Source organism: Polistes dominula, unplaced genomic scaffold (assembly GCF_049000335.1).
Source record: "Polistes dominula isolate Pdom_NZ unplaced genomic scaffold, Pdom_raw_medaka contig_79, whole genome shotgun sequence".
Taxonomy (NCBI): domain Eukaryota; kingdom Metazoa; phylum Arthropoda; class Insecta; order Hymenoptera; family Vespidae; genus Polistes; species Polistes dominula.
Genome location: NW_028300916.1, coordinates 2,669,208 through 2,681,304, shown reverse-complemented (window position 1 = coordinate 2,681,304; position 12,097 = coordinate 2,669,208). Strand labels below are relative to the sequence as shown.

Genomic DNA, 12,097 nt, shown 5'->3' with positions numbered 1-12,097 from the left:
TTAAGATTAAATTTATCAATGTTTCATTTATATTTATTTCTATTACCACCAATCAAATGACACATACTTTATTATGTGCAATACATTAATAAATATTATATATATATATATATATATATATATATATATATATATACAATATCATTTATGCAATAAGAATATTCTTAACCTAATTATAATAATACTATTATAATCAAAAAGTTAAAAAAAAAAAAAAAAACATCTGACCCTTCGTGGTAGTTTTAATATTAATACAAAATAATCATTTCATTAATAATTAAATAAACACTATTTTGTACATAATTTATATACAAGTAGATAACAAATTCACAGAATCGTATTAATCCAATCTAATTACATTTATTTATTATTTATATAATTGTGTATTATATTGTATATTATATATACATACAATTATGAAAGTGATCTAGGTTTCGAAATATTATTTAAAAAATTACATTTGAACACGAAAATTTAATTCTATATAATATTGTAATAACAAACCCTATTTATAACAAATTTATTTTTGACAATATCATGAAAATTACACTTAATTAATTTACTTTAAAATAATATAATATGAAATAATTCTAATAAATTAATTTTTTCTTTCAATTTTTACTTAGACCATTTTTATAATTATGATCATATTTATCTTACAAAGAAATTTATTATTAAAATATAAAATAATCTAAAGGTAAGATCATCATTGTATAAATTTTGTGTCTAGTAATTTAACTTGAAGCTCGTCAAACTGTTCGAGAGAGCATAGGTTCTCTAAACATAGAACAAGAATGATAGAAACTAAGAGAGAGAGAGAGAGAGAGAGAGAGAGAGAGAGAGAGAGAGAGAGTGAGAGAGAATCTCGAAAGTCCAAGTCAATCTTCTGTAGCAAATGACATCGTAGAAACGTCGGAACGTTGAAGACACGAAATCCTGGCGTTATGTTTCCTCCCCCCCCCCTTCCTGTTGCCCCCCTTATATTCTCTTGGGAAACGTCACCACGAAATGGACCTACCATGTATATAAGTATTACATGCTATCATCCCTATGTGAGACGACCTTTGACCTCTTTAACCATCAACGAACGAGACAATATACTCGTCGATCGAAAAGGAAGGAAATTCATCCGTTCATTCAGGGTTTCCCACCCATTTTTCCTTTTAGTATCATCATCATCATCATCATCATCATCATCATCATTCGAGTCGATGAGTCGAACTATCATTCATACAAAATCTTTATAAGACACTTATTACCATGCAATTTGTCATGTTTGATTTCGTTCAAGTGAATTTTCTATTCTATTCCGATCAAATTATTCTTCTTTCAATACTTTTTATTCCTTTTATCTTCTTCTTCTTTTTTTTTAGTTCTTTTTTTTCTCTCTCTTTCTTATTTTAAAAGATCTCTTCGAATTTACTTTTATTATATTTTTTTTTTTTTTATAGATATCGAGAAATGAATTTATTTTCATTTGAAGATGAATTGCTAGAATTTTTTTCATTCTTTCTTTATTTTTTCTTCCTTTTTTTTTATTCCATCTTTAACTTTATACAATTTGAATTTATTGAAGATTTGTGACATTTTTTGGGTAACTTTTTTATTTTTATATATTGGTCTTTTTTTTTCTCCTTGTTTCTTCTTTTTCAATAAATTATAATCACATTTTAACATTATTATTTTGAGAATACAGCCAACAGTTTTTTTTTTTTAAATATTTTTATCTCGCGTAGTAAATTCAGAAAATATTTATTATTTAAAATCACGAATTACATTGTGAGTTAAAAGTTTTTTTTTTGTCGGTCAAAAGTATATTCGCGATATTCCAAATTAATTTTTCGAAATTCGTCGGGCTAATCGTTTTATTTATCTTCTTTTTATTTTATTTTTTTTTTTTTAACTAAATTTTTATGTTTCTATTCTTTGTAATGATATTTATCAGCGACGAATTAATTTTAAACGATTATGGTAACAAGAAAAGAAATAAACAAAAATATAAATAGAAATGATAAATGATAATTTTCCTATCATATTCTCTTATCAAAATGTGTGTTCTACGTCGTATTGCATATTTTAAAATCGAAATAATTAAACTCGACTAGCAATAAGTTTAACAAATTTCCAACTACGACAGATCGAAGTTTTTAAGAGAGAGAGAGAGAGAGAGAGAGAGAAGAAATATAATTGGATCATTGAAGTATTTTGAAAAGTTTTATTGAAATTTTTCTTCGCTACGATAAATTCAATTTTTGCAAGATTGCATTAACGAGAATCGTTATAAATTTTCTTTTTTTATTCAATGGAAGAATGTTTTCATTTTTTATTTTTTGTTTCCAAATGAACAGATTTATATGTACATATGGTTTAAATAATCTAATAATCTAATAATTCTTTCATATAAATAATACATCATAGATGATGTTTATTTATTATTTCATTAATAACAAATAATAAATAATATTATATTAGAAATATATGAAAATATTCCTTGTGTTCTGTATTATCGATCGATATCGAAAATTATATTGTCGAGTCCCATGACGATGAATTCTATCTCTATTATAATAGAACTATGAATATAGGAATATGTAGATACGTAAATGCAGTAATTTATACGTTTCGATGAGCTATACTCTCGGGTAATTAAATATATTCTTGTAATCAAGATAATCAAGAAAATGAGAGACGTGCCTTTGACTATACATATACATATATACATCGAAATTTACTATGAACAAAGAGAAAGAGGGAATTGGAGAAATCGTCGAGACGTGAAGCAACGTTTAACACTAATTTGACATTTTCCACTTGGAATATTCAAAGGATCATCGATTTACAGAATAACTGTCTATAATCGAGTTTTAAATCGAAATACTACTTCGATTGTATTATAATTTACAAAACTAGCTTTTCTGTTTTAATAAATTATGTCAAATATATATATATATATATATTGTATATCTCTTACTATTCTTTTTTATATTATTTCATTTTATATTTTTTGTTTTCTACATTCATGTTAATTTATATTTTAGTTGAAAGGAAATAGATTATATCATTAAAATTCTTGCACGTGACGTAAATTCTTAAGGTAGATCGATTTTCCTTCTTTCTAAAGGTTTTCTACTTTATACTTTAGATCGAAGACAGCGGGAACGTGTCTATCTTCGTCAAAAATAGAGAACTTCATTGGAACGAATTTATTTACCTTTTTGCTCCACTTTACGCCTTTCAACCTTAGATAGCATTCTACTAAATGTAAATCTAAGAAATAGGATATATAATGCATACGTAGTTTCTATAAGTACATAGCTGATTTTTTTAAAAATCTACCCACTTACTATAATGTGTATTATAATATATATGTATATGTATATATATAAAAAAGTAGTTAACGATAAGTGCATCTTTACGATGATGTTACTTTGATCGATAACTAATATCGAACATAAATATATTTCTTCGTCATTTGTCGTTGGAGGAAAATAAATTTCCAATAAAAACATTTTTGATCGATGGCTGTATTGAATTCTTCTTATAAAATGTAATATTTTATAATAAAGTATTTATTAATTGTTCTCACATAATTATAAAAGTGATCTAAGTCATGTGTCTTTAATTTTGAGATATTTAAAGGAATTATATTTGAACACTAACAATAAATGAATTCTATATATTTAATATTTTTATATATAATTTAATATTAATTATATATTTTATAATTAATATAATAATTGATATTTTTAATATAATTATTTAATATGGCAAGATTCGTGAAAGAAGTCAAGTTTAACGTGTATCATACATTCTAATGTAAACTCACCTCGAAACACTGCGAGCCAAGTGAAGGGCCGAGGAGGGCGCTAAAGAATCCCTTCGATCGCATCTGCAACGAGTATACTGATGAGACACTTGTCTTGATCTATAAATGGTAGGTGGTACGATTTGTTGCAATTGTTGCTGTTGTTGCAGCTGCTGCTGTTGTTGCTGCTGTTGCTGTTGTTGTTGTTGTTGTTGCTGTTGTTGTTGTTGTTGTTGTTGTTGAAATTCACCGTCCAATCGACAGTGTAATTCGATATCGGGTACCGATCTTGTAGCCGGATCTTCGGTGGTGCCGCTCTCCTCGGAGCCGCCAAGTCCAGACACTGACAGTTGCGGTGAAGCAACCAAAAATGTTGCCCTATTCTGTCGCGTTAGCACCGGCTTGCCCTGAGACGCCGCGGCAACCACCACCGGCGGGGGTGGTGCCCTACTCAGAAGGGCGGCTGTCTCTTCGTTACTACCACCATAATCGTTCCCATTGCCGCCCTCCTGAGATCCTACGTTACCGTTTGTGTTGTTCATTTCTCCTCTCCACTTCTCCTCCTCTCTCTCTCTCTCGCCTCCCTTCTCTTTTATGGTAAACACCGATCACGATTTTTTCTCCATTTTCTGTAACAAATAAATATTCACATTTGTAAAAATTTAATTATTATTTATTTGGTTTTTTCTTTTTTTGTTTTTGTTAATAAGGGCTTGGGAACTTTTCGGAAATCTAAGAATTCATTTTAAGTAAGAAACAAAATTTATAAGTGGGCTTAAAACATTTTAATTTGATTTGGTTTGGTTTATATAATATAAATATATATTAGGTAATATATATTTAAATTTCAATGTTTATTAACACATTTGAAATTATTGGAAGTTTCCATAAGAATTTGTATTCTCATTCATGATAGATATTTCTTTTTTAATGTAGGATAAATAAAATAAACTATTGTAGTAAATTTTTATAATATTCGTTTAAATGTAAATACTAACGTATAGTATTGCAAAATTAATATTACTATTATGTATTACTTGTTCAATGTAATTTTTGGACGGAAATCTAAGAATTCATTTGAAATAAGAACCATAATTTAAAGGTTGAGTCAAAATATATTAATTCAATTAATTTGTTTGTTATATTTCAATGTTTAATAATGTGTATGGTACGGATTCTAGTTTCAATTAAAAATTTGCATTTGCATTTATGAAAGATATTTCTTTTTGAGAGTAAAATGATTAAAATGATACTTTATTGTATAATAAATTTTTATTTTATACGTTTAAATGTAGATACTCACGTATAGTATTGCAAAAATAATATTACTGTTATTTATTTCAATGTTCAGTTCATATTCAATGTAATTTTTGATCTTGTATGTTCTTTGACAATTTTATGTTAATCATATTTGAAATTTACTTCGAACATATTAGAATTAATTTAGCTTTTAAACTTTCATCTGTTAGTTTGCTTTTATGTTTGCTTTTAATATGGTTCATCGCAGAGAAAAATTGTTTAAAATTGTATGTGATTCTAAACAAGGTCAACATTCTAAAAGCTAATCTTCTGGCATTTGAATAATTAGTTGAAAAGTTAGTGATAGTGTTGCAAATAATAAATACCTCTATTTTTATTTTAAATTTATTTCAAATTTGCATTTTAAATTATTTTGCTTGAATAGTTATTGGCTCTGTCATCAACACAACAAATTTTTATGAAAAATTTAAAACTTCCTTTTTTTTTTTTTTGAAAAAAAAAAAACTTGTTTTCTATCGGTTAGATTTCGTCATTGTTTTTAAATTAATTACTAAGTTATTTGTATTATTTTGTTTTGGAAATATGATCGGTTGCTTCGAAAAAAATTACGTCCAACTTTTTCAATATTTTATTTCAAATATTGAAATATTATTTAATATATTAAATATTTGAATTAGACAAAACTAATATTAATTATACCAGTATAATAATTAATTTAACCAATTAACCAATACATTTCTTCTAACAAATTCTACATTAGAATAAATTAAAATACCACCGAATACTTGTAGTTTATCCAAATCACGTTAATATTCTATTTCAAAAGTTTGAATAATTAAATCAATCTCAATATGTTTAATGTTGTTACCACGAAACGCTTGTTTGAAAGCTGCTAATAATCCCTTCGTAGGTTTCAATAACAATTACAATTCATTATATCGTTAATGTTTACGACGTAATACGGCGAATACTATTAATCGACGTTAGGTTTGATTTTAACGATGTTTGGTTACAACCCCTTACGATGAAATGAGAAAGGGCTGAGTTGAGTTGGAACGGGTGGGTAATTTCGTAAAGCACTGTACACAAAATTTGTTTTCTCTAAACTTAATATTCCTCTAATAAATTATCTTAATGAATTACCAGAAGTTTGCTATATAACCAGTTTATTTTTTCCTGACATGAATAATGTCTTTATTTAATGTATGAATATTTTAATCTGTAAAGTAATACGACGAATATTAAAAAATCGGGTTCTTTTAAATGAACGAGGAAAATTATTAGTTTGTAATAATATTGTTGACATTATCGAAGACGTTGTTTCTAACTTTCGTTGGATTCTTATACGACTTGACCTTTTTCAAAGACAAGTTTTAATACATCGGTATAATAAATACATAAATAAATATTTTGTATTGAAACGTTAGTCTAATAGAAGTCATCGTCAAAGTAGTTTATATAGAAACAATTTGTAAGAAGTACGTTTTATATTATATCTCAGATAATTTTTAATTAATTACAAATTTCATAAAGTTTAATTAATAGATATATCAATTAGTATTATAAATTATATTATAAATTATTATTATTATTATTATATTTTATTTATAATAATATATATATATATATATATATATATATAAAATTATAATTTATTTTATATTACATCTAATAATATATTATATTATATTTATATTCTATTTATATTATATTTATATTAATTTTATATATAATTTTTATGTGTTTTCAAAATGTATTAATACATTTTATATCTCAGGTAATTTTTAGTTAATTAAAAATGTGTACTAAAGTTTAATTAATATTATATTTCCAGATATATGCTCTGGTATTATAAATTATATTACTACATCTATATGTATAGTACTATATTATATTACGTGTTATATAAATCATACATCATCTTATTAAATATAAAATCAATCTTTTTTTAACACATTGAATTTGTTTTACACTTTCAAAATGTATTATAAATATTATTAAGTTTTCTTTCAAATAATTTACTTTCTTTTTATAGATATTCACGTATTAAATAGTTCATTATATATTCTTCAGCATAAAACTACCTAATACATAAATTGAGAAAATAGAATTTAAAAAGAAATTGAAGTAAGAGAAAAAAAACATGATGAAATTTAAACGAAGAAAGAGTGTTCTTATTGGCATGGTAAAGACTCGTTTTATCATATACCGATCGTTGCTCTTCGAATCAGCTGCTTTCCACAGATTTCCGTGAGCGAACTTTCCGTGACCTCTTTCAGGATACGAACGAACGTTGAAATTCATGCACTTCGAGTGGAACACGTTCAAAGAGAGAGAGAGAGAGAAAGAGAAAGAGAAAAAGAGAGAGAGAGAGAGAGAGAGAATCAAACGTGAATATCGGTTTCTCTCTTAACTGTCGAAAGCATGAAGATAGTTCGTGCGTATCGATCATTCTTTTTGTAAATCTGCTGATTGCGAGAGTATTGCAATTCTGTGTTAGATTTTTCTATAACTACTTTTCCTTTTATTTTGTCATTTTTATTTCTATAATTTTTTCTTTCTATTCGATTTTATTTGATTTGATTTTTTTAACTGATTTTAAATTTAACACGTTTAATATTATTATTATTTTTTTTTTTCATTTTTATATATATCCTTCAATTCTAGTAATAATAGTAATAATAATAAAAAAAAATAACAAATGAGATAAATTTTTATAGATATTATATTTAAATATTTATTTTATCTATTAAATTTTAATTAAATTAATTAAATAAATTTTAATTGTTTATTTTATATTAAATTATATATATATATTAAATATTATATTTTATAAATTTATAAAATAAGATAAAGATGTTTTTAACCAATTTGATTTGTGATTTATTTTCTTAACAAATTTTAAATATAACACCTTTAATAATATTTTTTTTTTTCATATACCAATACTAAAAGAAAAGAAACTATAAGATAAATTATTTTAAAAAAATTTATTATCAATAATACTTTTAACAACATATTTCACAAATATTTTTATACACATTGTCTTATCTTGTCACGTAAACTTAGACATCTACCCACGTACAATAAGATCGCATATAGGTAAAGCTTTTCTAACGTCTAACACGTTCGTTTATGTTTCAGAGAGAAAGCTGTAAAGCTGTTGACTCTAAGGACTAACACAATGAGACGTAAAGAACATGCACCGTCTATCCTGTAAAAGTTTTCTCTTCAAGATAACAAGATCCTTTCTTATCGATATGCATCCCATGCATCTTCTGATACTTTCACGGGTTATTAAATCATAAAAGAAAAGTTGGAATGTTCGATGGTACTTCTTTCCTTTCTATGTTGTTTTCTATTGAACAAGATGGAAAAATTTAGATAGAAACCCCCCTTCTCAGGTAAATCGTTGACATTCTTGACATATCATTATTATTATTATTATTATTGTCAATTTGATTTAATCGTTATCACTTATGAAAACGAATAATGCATTTGTGTCTGTGAGTGTGTGTGTTTGTGTGTTACGTGTGTATGATACGTGTCAGAGGATAATTCGAAAATTTGAATATCGTCTCGAAATTTATGATCGAAGAAGGGTCGAGTGAAGAGGTGGTAGTATTCATGTGTTCGTGTGCGTGTGTGTGTATGTATAGTTAGAACGGAAATCCTGTTTAATAGCCCGTCGATATTCGTCGGTAATATTTGACGGTCCAACGTAGAACCTCGATTAAGTTATTACGCTTGGTTTCGGAACTCGTTTAGGAAGAGTTATCCGTGGTAACCCTTTTTGATACTATCTTTAAGTAGATCACTTAACTTTCTTAGTGGAAACCTTTCTAGATTCTTAAGTACATATAGAAATTTTAACAAGATCAAATAACTAATTTACTTACTTCTATGTTAAGTTTTAACAGTATTATTATTATTATTATTATTATTATTATTATTATTTTGAGTTATTAAATAACTTTTATTTTTTTATATTACATTTATTTCTTATTAAATTTTTTCATTAATTTATTATATTTATTATTATTTATATTATTATATTTATTATTATTTATATTATTATATATATTATTATTTATATTATTATATATATTATTATTTATAATATAATTATTATATATATTATATACTATATTATATTATTATATATTATATCATTTATTTTTTAATTGATTTTCTTTCAGTTCTTTTTTCATTTTAAAATGAATTATATTAATACCTTTGAATTTGTAGTTAAAGTTTTTACAATAATATTACTACTACTACTATTATTATTATTATTAATTATTATTTTAATCTTCAGACGACTTTGATTTACTTTTCTGTTCTTTATTTTCATTCTAATACCTTTAAATTTTATTATGTTTTTTTTTTTTTTTAATAAATATAACTGTTTAATTCGTCAAGTTATTTTATTAATTAAATAAAGTGTCCAAAGAATAAGAAAATTGATTACTGATTTATATACAAAAATATAGTAATCGAGTAAAATATTATTACGTAAGAGTGATTCAATATAATGATTAATACTTTATGAAGGTAATACCTATGGATAAAAAAAAAAATTCCATTTAGTATAAAGATTTTGAGTAGATACTATGAAAATATTATAGAAGCTTATAATCTGTTCATTTACGTGCCAGTTATCATCAATTCGAAAAAAAAAATAATGTGATTTTCTATCTTTTTATTATCTTTTTAAATTTCCCTTCCTTTCTTTATTCTCTCTCTCTCTCTCTCTCTCTCTTTCTCTCTCAAAGTTTTTTGATACTGTATGGTTCCTTTCTTTTCCTCCGAAGTGGAAAAATTACTTTATGTCATAAGCGCAGTACTAAATCTGCTCCACCTTTCTCTCCTACTTCGTCACACACCCCTCCAACTCTCTAAACCTTCAACCCTTCTCATCCTTTTTCCTCTATCACTTCCTCTTACTCATTCTCATCTTCCTCCTGTTCTAACCGAACTTTCGTATGCCTCGGAAAAGAGTAACCTAACGGAATTGCTGGTGTAGCAAACTGCTTGCTAGACAAGAATGAAAAAGAGAGAGAGAGAGAGAGAGTGAAAGAGAAAATGTTGCTAGTGGAGTAGCTCTCGAAGAAAAATGCGTTGCATTAAAAAAAAAAGAAGAAAAAAAAAAAAAAAGAAAATGTACGATAGAGAGCGATCTCAAGGAAAAAGATTCGCAGCTGCCCTCAAAACGTCTCTTCCTCGTTCCTTTTACGTTGGAAAGCCAGATAAATTTTCACGACGACGATAACGTGGAGGAAAAAAAAAAGAAGAAAATGTTCCTTCCTCGAGAAGAAGATAGTACTTAAAACATCGAACAGGAGTAATATATTTTGTCTTGCTTTTCCTTTTTTTCTTTCTTTCGTTTTTTATTTCTATTTTTTTCTTTTTTTTTTTTTTTAATTTGGTTTATTTTAATCTTAATACAATCCACTTGTGTTAACATCTTATGCTAGGCGTATGCAAAAATCTGATAAATGTGACGAGAATTAACTTATTTGATATTTTCCAAAGTCTAACTATATTTAAACAAGTTTCTTCATTTTAAGATGAAAAATGAAATTATACGAACGTGTTGAGAAAATCTTATAGAAAATATATTTGAAAATTGTATTCTCTCAAATAATGTTAAAGTAATGAGATGAATAAAACATAAAGAAATCGAAATGTCACGTAATGAATTATACTTTTTTTTTTGTTTGTTTTTTTTTTTTGTATGCACCTATGGAATTTATATTTGACAAATTTTAAATTAATTATTAATAATATTTCATATAAAGAATATAAAGAACAGTGTGTCTAAAGAATAGAAAATAGAGATAGAAAGAATGATCCAAAGAATTTGAAATGTCACGTAACACATTCTTTTGCATGTACCTACTGAATTTATATTTGACAAATATTAATTTAATTATTATTAATATTTCATATAAAGAATATAAAGAACATTGTCTAAAGAATAGAAAATACAGATAGAAAGAATCATACAAAGAATTTGAAATGTCACGTAACAAATTTTTTTGCATGCACCTATGGAATTTATATTTGACAAATATTAATTAATTATTAATTTAAAAATAAAATAATATATAATGAATGTAATCAAACAAATTTATAAGTACATGATTAATGTACAAACTTACGTGATATTTTCTACAAAATGAGAAAGAGAAAGAGAGATATTTGAAATTGTTTAAATAAAAAAGATAAATTGATAGTTTGAAGTAATTTAACTGTTAGTTAATATTTCGTATGTGTGTGTTATAGTATAGTAAATGTACAAATATAGAATACTGATGGGTCATCGGTGCAATATACTTTTACTAATCCTTCCTTCACATCTCTCATCTCTCTCAATCTCTCTCATTCTCTCTCTTTCATTCTCTCTCGTTCACTCGTCAGCGTGTCTTCACGAAAATAGCTTAATGTTTACTCTTGCGAATAACACATAAGCTATAGGTAAAAGACTCACGGTTAGAAACGAAATTGATGTTGAGAATTTCGTGTATAAATAATTGTTATAGATAATAGAGAGAAATCTTTGAATGTTTATTTTCCAGATGAATGTTTTTTTGAATGCACACCACTTGAGATTTAACGACGTTACGTGGTTTTTTTGGTTTGAGAAAAATTTATTCTCATTTCAATTTTTTTTTTGTTTAATATACATTATGAAAGTAAAAATACATCTTACATAAAACTTCAACTTCAATAGACTATGATTGGTTATAACAGTGTATAAATCTTATCATAGTATTTAACACATAACAAATAATTAAACAAATAATTATTAAAATTTAACATTTAATTATAATTATATAAAATTTACCACAAAAATAATTATTAGTAATACAGTATACATATTATAAGTTTATCTGTAAAAAATTATTAAAATAAATTTATTTGTATTATTTTGTTATTGTATTAAATTTGTATTTAATACTGATAAGTATTAAATACTTATCTGTATTAAATATAGATTAATTAATAATATTTTAATTAACACAGATT

At 25.2% G+C, this 12,097-nt stretch overlaps 1 protein-coding gene across 2 annotated transcripts in view; it reads right to left on the bottom strand.

Annotated features, from left to right (window-relative positions):
* SK (small conductance calcium-activated potassium channel) overlaps positions 1–12,097 on the bottom strand; it is a 207,627-nt gene that overhangs the window by 135,492 nt on the left and 60,038 nt on the right. For both annotated transcript variants that reach the window (XM_089170796.1, XM_089170797.1), the window contains one exon: positions 3,827–4,434. In XM_089170796.1, coding sequence (XP_089026922.1) covers positions 3,827–4,347 — 521 coding nt within the window. In that variant the 5' untranslated portion in view covers positions 4,348–4,434. The remainder of the gene's footprint in view (positions 1–3,826; positions 4,435–12,097) is intronic.